Source organism: Rousettus aegyptiacus, unplaced genomic scaffold (assembly GCF_014176215.1).
Source record: "Rousettus aegyptiacus isolate mRouAeg1 unplaced genomic scaffold, mRouAeg1.p scaffold_m13_p_8, whole genome shotgun sequence".
Classification (NCBI taxonomy): domain Eukaryota; kingdom Metazoa; phylum Chordata; class Mammalia; order Chiroptera; family Pteropodidae; genus Rousettus; species Rousettus aegyptiacus.
In genome coordinates this window covers 25,632,519-25,649,745 of record NW_023416311.1, presented here as the reverse complement: position 1 = coordinate 25,649,745, position 17,227 = coordinate 25,632,519, and the positions used below count along the sequence as shown (strand labels likewise).

The window sequence follows — 17,227 nt, the reverse complement described above, 5'->3', positions numbered from 1 at the left end:
ATTGTTCACTGTTAGTATATAGAAATGCAGTTGATTTTCATATGTGGATTTTTATATCCCGCTTCACTGAATGCAGTTCATTTTTATAGCTGTATGATATTCTACCATGGAATACACCTCAGTTTATTCAATTTCCTGTTGATAGATATTTGGATGTTTACAACTTTTTGTTATATAACAAGCAGTGCTTCTGTGACCATCTGTATGTCTCCTTATAGATGTGTTCAAGAGTTGTAGGAGCTCTAGTGAAGATTCTGTGAGTGGAAGTGCTAGGTTATAGGGTATGCATATGTATTCCAATGATTGTTTTTTAAAATAGTTTTAACAAGTAACCCCCACAACACAGGGCAAAGCTTGGTATTGTCCACCTAAAAGTTTTTGCCTGTCTGATGGATGTGAAATGGTATTTCACTGAGGTTTGAATTTGCATTTCCCTAATTACTACTGAGAGTGAGGGTCTTTCCATTTTATTGACCAGTCTTGTTTTTCCTTCTCTGAAATGTATGTAGTATTTTTGCCCATTTTTGTTGACTTATTTGTCTTTTTCTTACTGATTTTTAGGAATTCTTTGTATATTTCATATCTTTATTCTTGCACATATCTTTTCTCAAATTATGGTTTGTGTTTTTGTCCACCCATCTGAGTTTTTAATTTTGACTATGTTTTTTCATTTCTAATTGCTTCCTGTTCATATTTACCTGGTCATTCTTGATAATCTCATATCCTTGCTTTATTTCTTTGAACATTGCATAGAAAGTTATTTGTATTTTGTATATTTTAATTCCAGTGTCTAAAGTCCGGAGGACCTAAAATCTGTTGTTTATTGGTTCTGTTTATTCTCACTTGTAGTGGCATCTTATGAGTTTAGTAATTTTTGATTGTGATCTCATATTTTATTGAATTTAATTTGTGGAAACTCTAAGAGCCTAAATTAGAGATGCTTTCCTCCAGACAGGATTTGGATTTGCTTGTACCTGTGGCCAGGGGGTGCTGCCAGTCTGACAGCTGCTTTGAGCCCGTTTGAGGAAGCCAGTTTAAGCAGGAGTCTGTGGTTTAGGGTTCTGCTGCGTGTGCTGCCCAGGGATTACCCTCTATCACATTGCTGGTAGTGACATTGTCTTCAGGCAAACCCTGTCTTTTCCTCTGTTTACTGTTTGCCACGCCAGTTTGCCTGTTTCCATTTATTGTTTTGGGGGTGGGATGGGGTGGAGGGTTTGGTTGGGATAGGTTCTTAGAGGTTTCCTTTATTTTCCAGCAAGCCCAACAGTGCATTAGAAATTGCTTGTCATAATTTTTGCAAAATCTAATAGGTTCATCATATAGTGGTATTTCATCTTGAGAAATTTTCTAACTTGAATCAGACCTAGACAATTCACAGGGTTTCAAAATGGTCTAATTACAATTATGTCTTTTTGTGGTTCTAATTACAATTATGTCTTTTTGTAGAGAAGGAAGTTACCATAGCACAGGATTTCTGAGTTGGTATTTGTAAAGTGCTTAAAACTGTATTTGATATAGAGTAATCCTATATAATTGTTTGTTAAGAGAATAAATAATTAAAAGTGTTTTCCATCATGTTAGGTCTAGGTCACTACAATATCACCAATGTACCCACCAAGCTGGGTGGAGACCTTACTGGAGTGAAGATTGTCCAGGTTGCCACCTATGGTGATTGTTGCTTGGCTGTGTCTGCTGATGGAGGCCTCTTTGGTTGGGGCAACTCTGAGTACCTGCAGCTGGCTTCTGTCACTGATTCCACACAGGTATGAGGTCACTTACAGCATGGTGCTGGGAGGTTTGGAAATATAATGTGTTAAGGACATTTTTAAGAGGTTCTTCACCAAAATGTGATATATAACGTGATATGATGTTAAGGCCTAACCTATTGTGAGACTGCCTCTTCAAGTTTCCAAGTTCTTGGCAGTCTCATTACAGCCTGGAAAGAAAGGTTAGATTCAAAAGCCATCATTATCAATACTTCAGTGAAATAATACTGATTTACAGCAGTATTTTAAGTATGTTTGGGTACCTGTCTTATTCTAAAAGGGATATGGGGCTGTTTATCTAAGTTCCTATGATGTCATAGTATGCTTTTTGTTTCAGTATAACACATATGCCCCCAGAGCACACAGATCATAAGCTCTGTGAAGACACCTGTGCTGTCCTACCCAGATGAAGCAATAGAAGCCCTGCCCGTGGCCTCTTCTCTTCACTATCCCCTTCTTCGCACCAGAGTGAACCACCATCAGTACAATACAGTAGAATTTTAGACATTTTATTAAGGAAAACTTCAAATATAAACAAAAAGTACAGCTCATTGCATACTTAATCTCTATGTACCCATCACCCATGCTCAATAATTGCCAACTAATGGCCCATTTACAAAAGATATAATTCATAATTTTTAAGTATATGATTTACTGGTTTTTAATGTAGTCACAAGGTTATACAACCCTCTTCCTCCCCACCTCCCCACCCCCCTTCCCCCCAAAAAACCCATCCTCTGTAATGGCCAATTTTGTTTTTACATCTATAATTCCATCTACTCTGCCCTCAATTACTTTGAAGCAAATCCTTGATACCAGCTTTCATCTATAAAAGATAAAGCCTATTTAAAAAACATTCTATATTCCTTAATATCATCAAATTTCTGACGAATACAGAAAGATTTTAATATATGTTAATGAGTTGGATGAAAAAGGTGAAGGGATTAAGAAGTACAAATTGGTAGTTAGAAAATAGTCACAGGGATGTAAAGTAGAGCATAGGGGATATAGTTAATAATATTGTAGTAACTACATATGGCGCCAGGTGGGTACTAGACTTATTGAGGGGATCGCTTCATTATCCATATAATTGTCTAACCACTGTGCTATGTACCTGAAACTAACATAAAATAATATTGACTGTCAACTGTAATTTAAAAAAAACCTGAGAGGAATGGGGAAAAAAGATTAATGATAAATCTGCACAAAGGGAAACTAAAGATTAATAATAAGATGAAAAAAATACATTCTCTGTGGTCTGGCCAGTTAGAAGTGGTTGCAGATTTGGCTCTGAGCTTCCTAGTAGCCAAAGCCAAGAAGAAAATGTCATTTAAATGATTCATTGTTTCTGTAAGATAAACAGCAAATAAAGCATTCAGAAGTACTGCTCTTTCAGAGACCAAGGCCTGAGAAAAATGTCTCCCATGGTCTTCCTTTGGGGAACAGGTCCTGTGTCATACCATTGTTATATGTTGTATCACCAGTGACCCCAAAACTTAATAGCTTAAACAACATACATTTATTATCTCACAGTTTCTGTGGGTCAGGAATCTTGGAGTAGCTTAGCTGGGTCTCCTGGCTCCAAATCTCTCAAAGGTTTCAGTCATCTTAGGGTTCAACTAGGGAAGGCTCTGCTTCCAGGACCACACCAGTGGTTGTTGGCAGGATTCAGGTCCTCATGGACTGTTAGACTGGGGCTCCACTTCCTTGCTGGCAGTTGGCCAGCTAATAGTTGTTGGCCAAGCCTTCCTTGGTTCCCTGCCATGTAGGCTTCTCCCTGTGGTAGCTTACAACATGGCAGCTGGCTTCATCAGAGTGAGCAAATGAGAAGGCAAGAGAGAATGTCAGTGAGACAGGAGCCAGTGTTTTATATTTTAATCTTTGCAGTGACCTTTCTTCACTTTTGCTGGCATTCTGCTCATTAGAAGCAAGTCACTAGGTTCAGTCCTCACATAAGAGCAGGGATTACACATGGGTATGAATGGGGTCATGGGGATTATTGGGGGTCATCTTAGAAGTAGCCCATCACAACCATGATTCTTCACTGTGGCCGGAGCCTCATCCTGTCAGTGACAACAGTGGTAGTTTCCAGTGGCTCTTTGTTAGGGTATCCCAGTATTTGCTGAGGGCCTTGAGCCAGAGCACAGTGAGGTAAAGAAGCTCTCTGAGAGCAAAGCAGCAGAGGCCAGGCCCAGCCCTGACAGCCTTGCTTCACCTAGGCATAAATTTTCTGGATCAGTAAGTCCCTTTATTCTTTTTGAGTCAACTTAAGGACTGTTATCTTTTAGCTCTCTCTATTTGAAAGTGAATCTATAAAGATTCATGGCTGTCACTGAAGCACTTAAAATCTGTCTTTCCAAAGTTATTCCTCAGTAGAAGTGCCAAAACCAAATCCTGCTGGAAAGCTCAGTTGGCCACATTTCACTCCCCAAATCCCTGGCCCTCCCATCTCTCACTCTCAGCAGAAGATCTTGTCTCTTGTTTAATAGAGAAAACAGATGCTATCAGATGAGAATGCCCTCAGTTTCTCACTATGACTCCTACACACTTAACTCTATCTGTACACACCCTGGACTCATTCCTTTTCCCAGCAGTGGAAGAGGTATATCTCTTCCTGTTGAAGCTAATTCTTCTCTCTGAGCCCTGTATCCCATTTCCTTCCACCTCCTCAGAAACCATACTTCCATTTGTTGGGCCTTCTTTCCCCAAACTTCAACCTATTCTTCTCTGTTGGCCCCTTCATCAATCTTTACACCTGACCCATGTGTCTTTTATCTTAAAAAGCCCTTTGTGGACTCCTCCACCTCCTCCTCTTCTTTTCACTCCCTACCCCTTTGCTTTACCACTTGCTTCCCTTCTAGGCCAAGCATCTCAAGAGCTGTGTTTATCTACTGTCTCCTACTCATTCCTCAATTCATTCCACTGAGTTTCTACCCTTACTCGTTTGCTGAGCGGCTCTTGCTACGGTTACCAGGGATCTCCATGTTGCTAAAATAATAATAAAGAATCTGGAGAACATTTTTCAATCTTTATTATTCTTGACCTCTCAGTAGCATTTGTCATTGACCATGACGTTTTTGTGAAAAAAACTCTTCCTCTTGCCCCTGTGACTAGACTCTTCTATTGCTTTCTTGTCTTTCTTGTCATTCCTTCTTAATCTCACTTACTGAGTCTCCTCTTGTGCCAGGCCTTTAAATGTTGAAGAGCCTCCTGGCATGGACTTTGCTCTCCTTTTCTCTATATTCTCCCTTCAGAAGATCTTACCTGTACCTGTGCTGCAGTTACCATCTATATGCTAATGATTCTCCAGCTTACATATCAGAGCTCCAGACATCACTAAGTAGCACTTGACATTTCCACTTAACCATCTCTAGGCAGTGCGAGTTCAGTGTGTCCGAAAGTGAACTCATGCTCACCCCACTCCCCCCGCCCCGTGCCCTTTTTTTTTCTCCAATGTTACCCACATCCATCATGTTCCACTCTAGAAATCATTTCTCTCTCCTACTTAGAACCCCTACTGGCCTCCCACTGTGCTTCGGATAAAGATCAGATTCTTACTGTAGTCCACAGCATCCTGCATGATCTGGCTTCCCTTTTCCCTGCCAGTATCTTGTTCCGCATTCTCCTTCTGCTTCAGCCACTCTTACTTGTTTAAATGCCCTGAACGTGCCTTGCTCACTTATTTCCTTTGCACGTGCCATCTCCCCTACTTGGAATATTTTGCTCTTCTCCCCTCACTTAGTTACTCCTACTCGTTCTTCAGGTCACAGTAGAAACGAAGCCTTCCCCCTAAACTAGATCATCTCCCTGACATTCATTCTCAGAGACCCTGTACTTTCTCCTTCATTGCATTCAGCACAAATTAATTTTATGTTAATCTTGTCCGGCATCTGTCTTCTCCACTAGACTAAACTCAGAGGGAGGAACCAGGTTTCTTGTTCTCCCTCATGTTCCCAGCACCCAGTTAGATGGTGGTTAGCATATGTTCAGTGTTTGGGGAATATTTGTGGCATGTATAAATGAACTGGGACTTACCTTCTCTGTACACAAGACCAGAATATTTCCAAGTTCTCACTGGTTTGTCTTCCTAACATTGTGGACCCTTCCTTTGATTCAGGTGAACATCCCCCGGTGCTTACCCTTCTCAGGAGTGGGCAAGGTGGAGCAGGCTGCATGTGGTGGGACGGGCTGTGCTGTGCTAAATGGTGAGACCCTGTTGTAGGCAACCGGGGTTGAATGGGGAAGGGTTGGTGTCCCTTGGCCTCATAGGCAGCAGACCTCAGCCTAAGGAAGGGAATGTGGGTGGGGGAGATCTCTTTAGATTGAATTCAGCTAATAGAGGGTGAGGGTGACATTCTTGACAGGAAAATAATAACCATGATTTATATGTAGACAACTAGACAGTACAGAGCTGAGTAATTCTGTAGCAAACCTCTGCAGTGGAGAATGAACTGTTTTCTCCTCGTCCCTTAGTCTGGGCCAGAGACTGTGCCAAGAAACAAAAAGCAGATAGGAGAAGAGCCTTACAGTTTAGATACTTAGGGTTTAGATACTTATTAATCCCATGCTTCTGGGATTAAACATCTGGTACCACTGATGAGTATTAAAATTCTTATAACCAAAAAATCATTTCTAAGAGTTTTAGGAATCTGGCCAGAAGTTGTTTAGTACTTGGCTTGGTCTTCTGATCAGTGTGAAACTTAGAGGTGTTCATAGGGAAAACTGTCCTTTGAAGGCTCTCCTGTGTTCACATGGGGTTTCTGAGTGATTTATGGACGGGTCCTGTTCAGGTTATCCTCAAGATGTGAGAAGTTTGTATTCCGAGATTGGTGACCTGATTAGACGTAATCTACCAGCAAGAATTTGAGAGAGGAGAAAAGAAACATGCTTTTAAATATATGTCAGAATGTTCTTGCCAAGCAAGGAGGAAAAAAAAAATCCATGTGGATATAATACATCTTGGTGGTGCAGTTTGAATTTCTAGTGAGTGAGGGCTGCTCTTGGTTTGACTTACTGACCGTTGTTTTTCCTGTAATGTAGGAGAAGGACATGTTTTTGTCTGGGGCTATGGAATTCTTGGGAAAGGACCAAACCTAGTGGAAACTGCTCTTCCAGAATTGATTCCACCCACTCTCTTTGGCTTGACGGAGTTCAACCCAGAAGTCCAGGTTTCCCGCATTCGATGTGGACTCAGCCACTTTGCTGCCCTTACCAGTAAGTGACCAAGCCTGTGCAGCCCCAAAGACTGACAAAGCTTCACTCTCTCACGTTGAATCCTGAACTGTGGGCAGCTCTCAGTTTCCATCTATTCAATAGAGTGGTACCTTTATGTGGATAATTAAAGAGAGCAGCCAATCCAGAAGTTGTTGGCTTGAGGTTTTATAATGCATCTTTTTTTTCATCCTGGAGTTTTGTTTTTGGTTCATTTGGTTTGTGGTTAAGCTAATGAGAAAGTGAATTTTATCAAGAGGACACCAGTCAGCAGTCGGAGAGGGGACTGTTGAATATATTGGGGTACTGGGGGCAACCAGCAGAGGTTTGGCATTTCCATAGTGGGTAATTAGGAAATGAATGTGTGGGACTTAATCCCATTGCCTGGCCAAGCCCAGACCCGGATCTGACCCAGGAACGTGGGATGGCAAGGGGAACATTTGTAAGATCATCCTGTGGTTTTGTGGAAGTAAATCTGCCTTATTTCTCCAAAGTGCTGAGAGAGAGAATGATCAAAGGGAAGGGTGAAATGGAGATTTTCTCAAAGATTTGCCAAATTACAAAGCCATAACATATCCAGTTACCCTACAGACCTCTTGATTAAATCTCCTATTCCACCACAGTGACTGTTCAATTTGTTCCTCTTTAGTTGACTTGAATTGTCAGACTGTATTAATTTAATTTCTTTTTTGTGATTCTCAAGTTAATTTGCTATTTCCTTGCAATTAAAATTTTTTTTCATCTTATGGTAAGTAATTGTTTTCTTTTAAACATCTGGGCTGGGACAGTCAATTCAGGTCATCCTTGTTTATGTTATCTGGCCCCATGTGAGAACTGTTCCAGATGAGCACCATTCAGTACCGTCTGAATTCCAGGCCTCGGGTGCCTAAAACACAAAAGCTGTCATGTGGACCATGTACTTGTGGGTTGGAGTCTTGCCTGACTATATGTATTGAAGTACTAAGTGGTAGCAATGCTGACTGGGGTTGTGACCCCTCACCATTACTCAAGCAGAGTCAGCCACTTCTGTTTGTAAATGAGTCTAGTTCATGTGAGTTTTCTAAAGCTACTTAGACTTAATAAATAAGAGTCATTATGGACTGTCCAGAGGTGTCAGTGATCTATTGTCCAGACTATTCTAAGACTTGGACTATGTGCAGAGTCACATACTTGAGAATTTATATGAAGTATTTCTCTAGAGTAGATTATTTTCTGTTTGCTGTCATGCCATGTGGCCATTTTTGATCACACTGAAATGAAATCCCTATCTAGGTTTCCTCTAGGACCCAACAGCCACCCTCAAAGTGCCAGTTACTATCCCTCAGTAGAGGAAGCATCTGAACTTGGGTTTCTCCACTGTCTGTGTGCTCAGTGTTCACATATGGCCAGCTGGGGGCTGGAGTTGTTTGGTTTATCCTGAGGTCTGCTAATGTTTTGGGAGCTAGACTGTTCTATTCTGTTTAAACACATAAAATTCGAGGGTGGAGGACAAAGGATGATGGTCCAACCAGGGGGCCTCTTATAGCTCCTAACAAAACAATTTCTTATTTAATCAGCCCAGATTATTTTAGTCCTGGCTTCTCCATGTTTTTTCTTCTACTTCCACTAGGCGGATGCAGGACAGTGAAATGAGGCCTTTGTGCCAAGGAGTACCCAAAGCTGATGTGGACAGAAGTCTCAAGTGAAGGCTGGTCTGTGGGAGGCCGCCCTACCAGATCTAGGTCCTTTCCTGGAGGATGCCCTGGTCTAGCAATCTCCTGGACTTGCCTCTATAGCACCTTGTCTGTCCTTCTCCTTCTTGACACTTTTTACAGTTCGTAAGCATGTATATATTGGTTTGATCATTCGTTCGACTTGTCCCATGAGGACAGGAACCGTGAATGTTACATTCACTGTCCTGTCCCAGTTCCTAGCACACAGGCATAGACCTAGCCCAGAGAGGTTCCTGTGTCACTGTGTGTCACTTGACTGAATGCTCAAGATATGGAAACCCAGACAAGGAATGATAAATCTCCCTATTTCTCACTCTGTCGAATTAGGCCATGGTATGACCAGGATTTGAAGATGCTCAGATTTCAGGATTTTTAGAGGGCAGTGTTTGGTCAGAGATAGCTGTTGATGAGGGGGTGTATGCATAAGGGGCAAATAGAGTAGGCTGTGAGCAGGAGCCATCTTGGCCCACGGCTTCATGTTCATACTCATCTCCCACGTGATGGACACAGCATAAATTTGGGCTTGGACAAATTTTTGGTATGAGGGCAGTCTACTTTTCAAAAGAAAGCATTAATGTCTGATAGAAATTGAAATTTAACACTGGGCTCTGTTTGTACCAGGTTCTGGAAAGCAAGTTCTCATGCAGGATCCTTCCTCTTCTTCAGACTTGCCCTTGGCCTAGTCCCAACCAAGCCACCGATTTTCTTTCTTTGCAGACAAAGGAGAGCTGTTTGTGTGGGGCAAGAACATCCGAGGGTGCCTGGGAATCGGCCGCCTGGAAGACCAGTATTTCCCGTGGAGGGTAAGGCTAGACTGGGCGGGCTTGAGGGCATGTCCACAGAGCAGATTCAGCTGATGTGGCAGCAGTGCCCAGTGTGCAGCTGGGCCAACACTGGGTCCTGGAATTGCCCCCGCTTTCGGTCCCAGCTGCCTTCCTCCTCCCCTGTTGCCTCAATTGAGGAGCCAGATCAAGTGCCCAGTACCAGCTTCTCAGGCTGCAGGCTCACTGTTCTTTGCTCCTTCCTGGAGCCTGTTGAGTGAGTAAATGAGGAGCCTGTGTGGGGTTGCAGTCCCACAATGCAAGTCTCATCAAAGGTTGTCCTCAGGTATGTGGAGCAGGGAAGCAGAAGCACACCAGGTGCCTCAGAGAGGAGCAGGCTGCAGGCTGGGTGCCGCAAGGCTCAGGGAGGCTCTGAAAGGGGGCTATTTGAAATGAAGAAGTTGGCATGTTAGGAGCTGTTTACAGAGGCCCATGTAGAGAAATGTTTTGCAGCAAATTTAAAAGAAAGCAAGATGTTTAATATCCACAACCACCAAAATGGAAAAATAAAGGCTTTTCTTAGGGGGCGAATGCAATTAGACAAAAAGGCTTATTTCAAAATTAAAGAAGTAAAAAGTTCTTGCTTCAATTGTAGTTTATCTTAGTATTGTTTACTAAGTTTTTTGAGTTCTTATAAAAAAAAGCTATTTATTTTTGAATGCAGAACATATGTACTTGGTACAAAGTGTATTATGAAAAATAAATTTCCCATGGGTTGTCCCAGCAGCAGTCACCAGTACTGGTTTCTGATGTTTTCCTCCAGAGATGGTCTTTGTGGAGAAGTGTATACATGCCCGCGCATTTTCTTTGAAAGTTTGATATTAATAATATGTTTTAAAGTTGTGTAAAGCATTTTTTAAAAACATGTAAAAATGCAAAGGAAATGTGTAATTTAATGTGTCAAAAACCCACTGCAGAAGGCTTCGAGGCACTTTGGTATTTTAGAGGCTTGTTTCCATAGGCATTTCCCATGGCTGCTGGCTCTCCTGGGTTCCTGTGTACTCTGCAGGCCCTAACTCCTTTATAAACACTGTAGGTGCAGTTTCTAAGAGAACAGATCAAAATGGAGACTTTATACTTGTTCAAAAAAAAAAAAAATGATTGTGCACCAGAGTTTTCCCAAGCTTATTGGGTTTTGCTCACTTGTTCCCTGAGCCTGGAAATACTATTATGTGTGATAAATGGAGAGTCAGTTGGTAGACAGTAGATGGCTCCTCATGCAATGTGAACATTAATAATTTAGAAGTCCTACTTGTTTTCATGGTAGTTCCTTTACTGCCCTCTCTTGAACCCCACTAAAAAGGCCATTCTGAGGGAAAGCTTGGGAAACAGTAAGGAACTGGGTTTTGGATGAATGACCACTATGACTGGAGGCTCCCTACCTGCCTTCAGTTCTTCCAGATTAGAGCAAGAATATAAGGACAGCCATGAAATAAGATTTGAAATCAATAACATTTTCCCTGCTGAAATGGCTGGGCTAAGCTTTGGGCCCAGTTGTGAAGTTGGAAGCAGCAGGCTGCTGGGGGCCGACACCACTTGCCATTAAGACCAGACCCCCCTTCTCTGACTCCATGTTTACCAGGCCTCCCTCTGGGAATGCGATTCCCTGCACGTGTGCCATCAGGGAAAGGATACTCGGTCTGTCCCTGTGACAGCTGCTTTCTTGCCAAACTGTCATCCTCCTTTCACATTTGTTGAGTCCTGTTTGTGGAGCCACTGTGTTTCCTTGTCACCTATTGATTGGGGTTATGGGGATGGGCGAAGGATGATGCTTAGGGCTGAGGGCCTGGTCATTTCCACTGTGCAGGCTCGAAGATGTGAGGCTGAGGCTCTGGGACAGTAGTGGTGGCAGGAACCAGGTTTTGGATCAACTAGGCTGGATTCCTTAAAGGTTCAATTAGTCTGTTGGGTGTTGGATCTTACTGTAGTCTATTTTTTTACTCACTTAAAAATTACAGGTGACTTTTATTCTTTAAACAACTCTATTTTGTTACTAATCTTCAGTGGGAGATGTGTTACATCATTTAAAAAGTATTCCAATAAAGAAAAAGAGTAAAGTCTTATTTGTAGGTCCTGCAATGGTACTAACTAGTTATTCTTAGACTCACAGAACCTGAGCTTTTCTGAAAGTATGTAGGCCCAGGTAGTGACATCTGAGTTACCAGATTTAAACCTCTTCTTTTAGAGGCTTTCCAGGATCTTTTTCTGCTGCATGTTGATATTCAGAGCTCAGAGAAGTTCAATAATTTCTTCCATGGTTACACATCTAGTGAGCAGAGCCATGAATTAGACTCAAATATGTCTGAGTGTGAGATGCTAGTCTCACAATAGTCCCATCCTCTGCGAGGGCCTGAGCCAGATTCAGGGTCCCCAGCTATGGAGGGAAGGAAGTGTGCAGAGGCAGGGACATACTGCTCAGGTGTCATCTGGTCTTTACAGGACCCTTTGACCTAAATAGCAGCATTATAGGCATGGGAACAGGCTGCTAGGGGAAGTTTTTGAATGGCCCTCACCGTTCAACCCCGGGAATTGCACTGGCTCTCCACAAACTGTAGAGCCTTTCTGAGGGGACGGCAGAGCTGTCAGTGTGCCTGCCGGGTGCTTTGCATTTGTTCTCATCCTCAGAACAACCTGTGAAGATTGGGGCCCTTCCCCCACAGCATGCACCTATGAAAACTGACTTCAGGAGTCCAAGGGGCTGGACTTATCTCAGAGTCACTCTGGGTGGGGCTTCGATGTGAACTTGGGACTCTGCCTGCAGGCTATGCTGCCTCCTCACCCTGAGCCCCTCTGGTAAGGACCAGGCTGAGTTTAGGAGCTCAAGCCGGGGGAAACCCTCTGACTTCCAAGTCTCTTTCTTATTTGGCCACCTCAGTAGCCACAGGCCTGAGGTGGCGCCAATGCCTAGGAGAGAGGTGCTCCGTGGGAATTGGTGCTCTGAGGCAGTGCCTCTTTGCAAGCTGAGCTCTTTCCCTTTCTCAGGCTGGTCACTTGTGCCAGGAAGGAAATTTCAGATGCAGCCACGTGGGTCAGTCTGCTGGGCCCAGTCACAGCCCCAAGTCAGTGCTTTCTTAGCTTTCCTCTGTCTTTCACCTGGTGGGTGCTTGTTTTAGGAACATGTAATTGTGGAGAGAGAGGTTCCTAAACTGATTCTGCCCAAACTTTTAAGTCACTCAGGCTAAATGTGCTTCTGGTGTAGAATTGTTTGCCTTTGCAATATTGTGAGCATAGATTGGTTTAGAATAGAAACTCCTTTTAACCTTGACAAGGACAAAAATAAAACATGGGTGAGGGCAGTCTTCTTTTGGACTCAGTTCAGAGACTATGTGAGGCAATGAGTGACTGCTCGCTATGGGGAGCCACCCGCTGCCCCTAGAAAGGGTATCTGAGGCCAAGCCCCTACTTCCCTGGCCAGCCTCAGCCAAGACCATCATCCTGGTGAGTGAACCAAGGCCCAGGGGTTTACTCTGCTTTGTGTGCTAATGGCAAGAGCACTTGGGTAACAAGGACAGGTGCTTAAGTGCAGCAGCTTGGCTGCAGATTAATGTGGAGTGTGGCACTTTTCATGGGAGTGGTCAATAAAATGTGCTCTAATGGCCTAGAGAGGTTGCTAAGAGTTCACCTGGGCCCAGTCACCAAAGAAGCAGCATGTCTTCTGCTTTTCCAGCCAGTCTGGAACACTTTCTGCATCTGTGAGCTTCTGCAATGAGCTGAGGCATTGCTCCTTATTTGTTTAGTGATTTCTCTAATAGGTTTTGCTGAAAGAAATTTGTTTAGGGAGGGAGGGGCAGGAAGCACAACTTGGTTACTAGCATCCATTTGCTTGTGGCCAGGAGTCCTTAATGGATTTGTCTCCCAAAGCCAAAGGTGCCAAGCTCCAGGTTGACACTGCTGCCTCTGGCCTTTTAGGCCAGGCCATCTGGATCAGGCCTTTTCCTCTCATAAGCTCAGTAAATGCCACAGGCTATTACACATCCCCTTTTTAGCTGTCACACTGCCAGACCGAGTGTTTGCCATTAGGGCAGGATAGCAGAATTCAGGTCTGGTCAGAATAGCAGCATCGGCGTCCTGGCGGAGGTCTGAGGGTTAAATGGTATAGGTGCATTGCCTTAAAGTTTTCCACCTAAAAAAAAAAAAAAACAGTATACTTGGCCTTTGCTTGTCTTTGTATCATAAACCCCTGGAAGGCCAACAAGAAACCAGTAATTTCCATTTCAGAGGGAAGGTGGGGAATGGGGGTGATGATGACAGGTAGTAGTAAAAGGTATTTAATACCTTTTTATTTTTCATTCTTATTCAAAATAATAATAATAATAAAATAATAATAGTAATAACAAGAAGAAGAAAAAGAAAAGTGTCCCTTTTCTGGAGGACTGGCATGGCCACGTAGATACGGAAATCCGAGAGTTGTTGGGGACACCCATTTCCAAGGCCAGGCCGTAGAACGATGAGGCAAACAGGATGGAGCCTCCACATTCCAGAAGGGCTGTCTCCTGTTATCTTGGACCTTCCTGTGATGAAATGTTGTCAGCATAGATGGGCAGTGTCAGCCAGACTGCCAGCTGGGCTTTGACACCTTCTGAGTCACAGGAAACATTCCTCCTCGAAGGCTGAGCATGTGACTTGCGTGCCTGTGTCTGGAGCTGGAGCTTGTGGGAAAAGTGGGTAAAGACACTGGGCCAAGGAGGCCTCATTCCCAAAGTGGACCCTGAAGGCAGGAGAAAGGGTTTCTCAAGCTGCTCCAGAGAGCCATGGTGGTGACTGTTAGGAAAGGTCACTGAACACCAGGCTTGAGAACAGGTATTGCCCTCTGGCGGAGTCATACTCAGACAGGAGTAACCTCTGTGGGATGTGCACTCAGGGTCTGTGCTTGTGCCCAGAGCGGCCTCTTCGAGGGTTGGGCATGAACAGTAATGTCTGCTGTTGCCTGTGTGGGGAGTTGGGGTGATCCTTCCATGGCAAGGGCATTTATTCATTCCAGCAGACCGCCAGGTAGGCATGAGCACTCCCCTTCCCAGGGGAGGAATCCAAGGCCCAGAGAGGTTCAGTTATCTACCAAGAGGCAGGGCCAGGATCAGGCTCAAGTGGGGCCGCCTCCAAGCTTGTCTGCCTCCCAGCTGGCCATTTCCCCTTCCCATGTGCTGAGTCTTGTTTTTCAGGTGACAATGCCTGGGGAGCCCATGGATATGGCGTGTGGTGTGGATCACATGGTGACTCTTGCCAAGTCATTCATCTGAATCTCCTACCTGACCTGCTCAAGCCTGTACCTGGCCTCATATCCCTTGGGCTGTTTAGCAGAGGACTCTGATGGGGCCTAGAGAGGATCATGGCCCTTCATTAAGTGTGGCACTCTCTCCTAAAGCCCTCAGCAGGTATGTACTGGAAGTGCTTGGAAATGGCCCGACCTGAGGTTGAGACCTGCTGAATTCAGCACAAGATGGCTGCCTTTATTGGGCCGATCTCCAGTAAGATGAGTCCTAGGGCTGCCTAGCCCTGGCAGGGCGAGGATAATATGAATATCTTGGCTCTTTCCAGGGAACATGTGTCTCATCTCACCTGAGAAATTGGTCTTAGGAAAACTTAGTTCTCATGGCATGCCATTTTATTAGATCTTAAGAGGCCTGACAGAATGTAGTGTTCAGGAGGGCTTCTGTAGCCTCTCGGATCACAGCAGAGCTCTTGGTGGGTATCTGGGCAGGCTGTGCATAGGCACCAGGCTGAGCCCCAGCCTGACTGAGGGAGCCAGCTGGCTTTGGCTTGGAGTTTTCATTCAGGTACCCTTGCCCACCAAGCTATTCTGGTCAGCTGCTCAACGCCAGTTTGCTGCTGGGACATGCACCAAAATCACTTGGACTAGGATTCTCCCTGAAAATATTGGTGGATGCCAGCTTGGTACCCCCATGGGCCCACAGCTATCACCAGCATCGTAACCATTCTCACTGCCTGTCTTGGAAAGTGGAGATGCTCCTGCAGGAAGAAGATTGAGGCCAGATTCTTATGGGCTGAGGGCTCTGAACACATCCTGCAAAGCTTGGCTGGAGTGCCAGCGTTAGAGAAGAAAGATTCTAAAATTGTGAAAAACATTTGAGATAGTAACTTGTCTTATTCTTCAAAAAAATCTTTAAAAAAAAATCTCTTTGAGAATAAAGTCTATTTTCTGCCTTTTTATTTTTAAGAACTGAAGAGGTCTTTTTATTTTACCTGATCATTTAGAGATTAGTTTTCAAAAACAAGGCTTTTGATAAATAGGCAACTAGAAGCCAGTGAAAAATACAGTAGAAGACAGTCTTACTTGAAAACTATTTTCTGAACAGAATTTACTCCCACAGTTCAATCGAAAGAAAATAATGAGGTATAAAAATAACATAATTATGTCACAAACTGGGGTTTCACTCGCTGCCTGCATCCCTTTTATTCAGTCACTCAACAAATACTCATGTGCCCCTTATGTGCCAGGTACTGTTTATCACAGTGGGTCACATGGTAACAAAAATTTCTGTAAGCAGGTCTCATGAAACTTAAGTTCTAAGGGGTGAAATGGACAATAAACAAGCAAAATCCAAAGTACATTAGATGGTTGTATGGGCTATGGAGAAAAATAAAGCAGAAAGATGGGCAAAGTCAGGAAGGTTGCAGCTTAAAGTGGGATCGTCACTGAGCAAATGTCCTTGCTATGACCTGAGGCAGTGAGAACCAACCAGGTTGTGTCCTGGGGAACAGCCCAGGACCCCTTTTCTGGGCTCATGCTACCTCCACTTTTCTGTGGGGGAAGTTATGTTTATTACAGCAAAGCTTTTCCAAAAACTTGAAATAGAAATTGAAAACCATTTGTCGTTTTCCTTTCTGAAACTGCTGGATGGGCCAGGTACCACAAGGTAATATACACCTTCAAGCACATGCTGATTTATGGAAAGTGAGCACCACAAAAGGTCAGGGACAGTAGGTGATGGTGGTGATGGAGCATCTCTGTTGACATAGGAATGGTTTTCAAGCCTCCCACCAACTGGCAACCAAGATTCAGCTCCAATAATTAACTCCACCTTTGACACAGCAACCAAGGTGTACTAAGGGCTATCTTTGAATTTATCTTAAAACCCAGTGTCTTCCAGTTGGGCATGGTCTGCCCAGCTGGATGGCATGGCTGTATTCTTTGTGGGTAATGGAATTTCGTGGTTGGAGTTCATCTGCCACACACCAGGCCTTTTCCATAGTTGTCCTCTGTGGACAGCTCATGTCCCTTTTCAGCTTTTATTCCTTGCCCCCAGTTCCTCCTAGCACTTAACACACACAGACACAGAAACCACCTATGCCATTAGCTTGACTGATACCCTGAATGAAGTGACCATGGGCCAACCCCGACATATCCTCTTCTTACACTCAGACTCTGTCCATTTGCATATGTGGGGTCAGTAGCCAAGGCCAGTGCAGAGTCCCAGAGAAAGGTGTGACCTGAGAGGTATGGGGACTCTTGTCACTTGATAGTCGCCACCATCTTTCCCCAGTGGACGATCATTCCCAAGGTGCCTGGGTCTCTGTCTTTTGTCCCCTGAGCCATCACCAGACCAGCAGGCTGCAACTCCATAAGTGGGATCAGGGAGATGACTGACTGGCATGCAAAACATTAAGTCAGCTAATAAAAGTCACTTGGCCTGCCATTCATGTAAGGCCAATCCCTGATACAAACCTGTCATGACCATTCTTGTTTTCTTCAATAATG

The 17,227-nt window shown here is 44.0% G+C and overlaps 1 protein-coding gene across 1 annotated transcript in view; it reads left to right on the top strand.

Annotated features, from left to right (window-relative positions):
- RCC1L (RCC1 like) overlaps positions 1-15,683 on the top strand; it is a 34,431-nt gene extending 18,748 nt beyond the window's left edge. Inside the window, exons 7-11 of the mRNA XM_016153208.2 lie at positions 1,582-1,763; positions 5,884-5,971; positions 6,807-6,980; positions 9,407-9,492; positions 14,670-15,683. Of these exons, the coding sequence (XP_016008694.2) occupies positions 1,582-1,763; positions 5,884-5,971; positions 6,807-6,980; positions 9,407-9,492; positions 14,670-14,747 (608 nt within the window). The 3' untranslated portion in view covers positions 14,748-15,683. The remainder of the gene's footprint in view (positions 1-1,581; positions 1,764-5,883; positions 5,972-6,806; positions 6,981-9,406; positions 9,493-14,669) is intronic.
- The last annotated feature ends 1,544 nt before the right edge of the window (positions 15,684-17,227 follow it).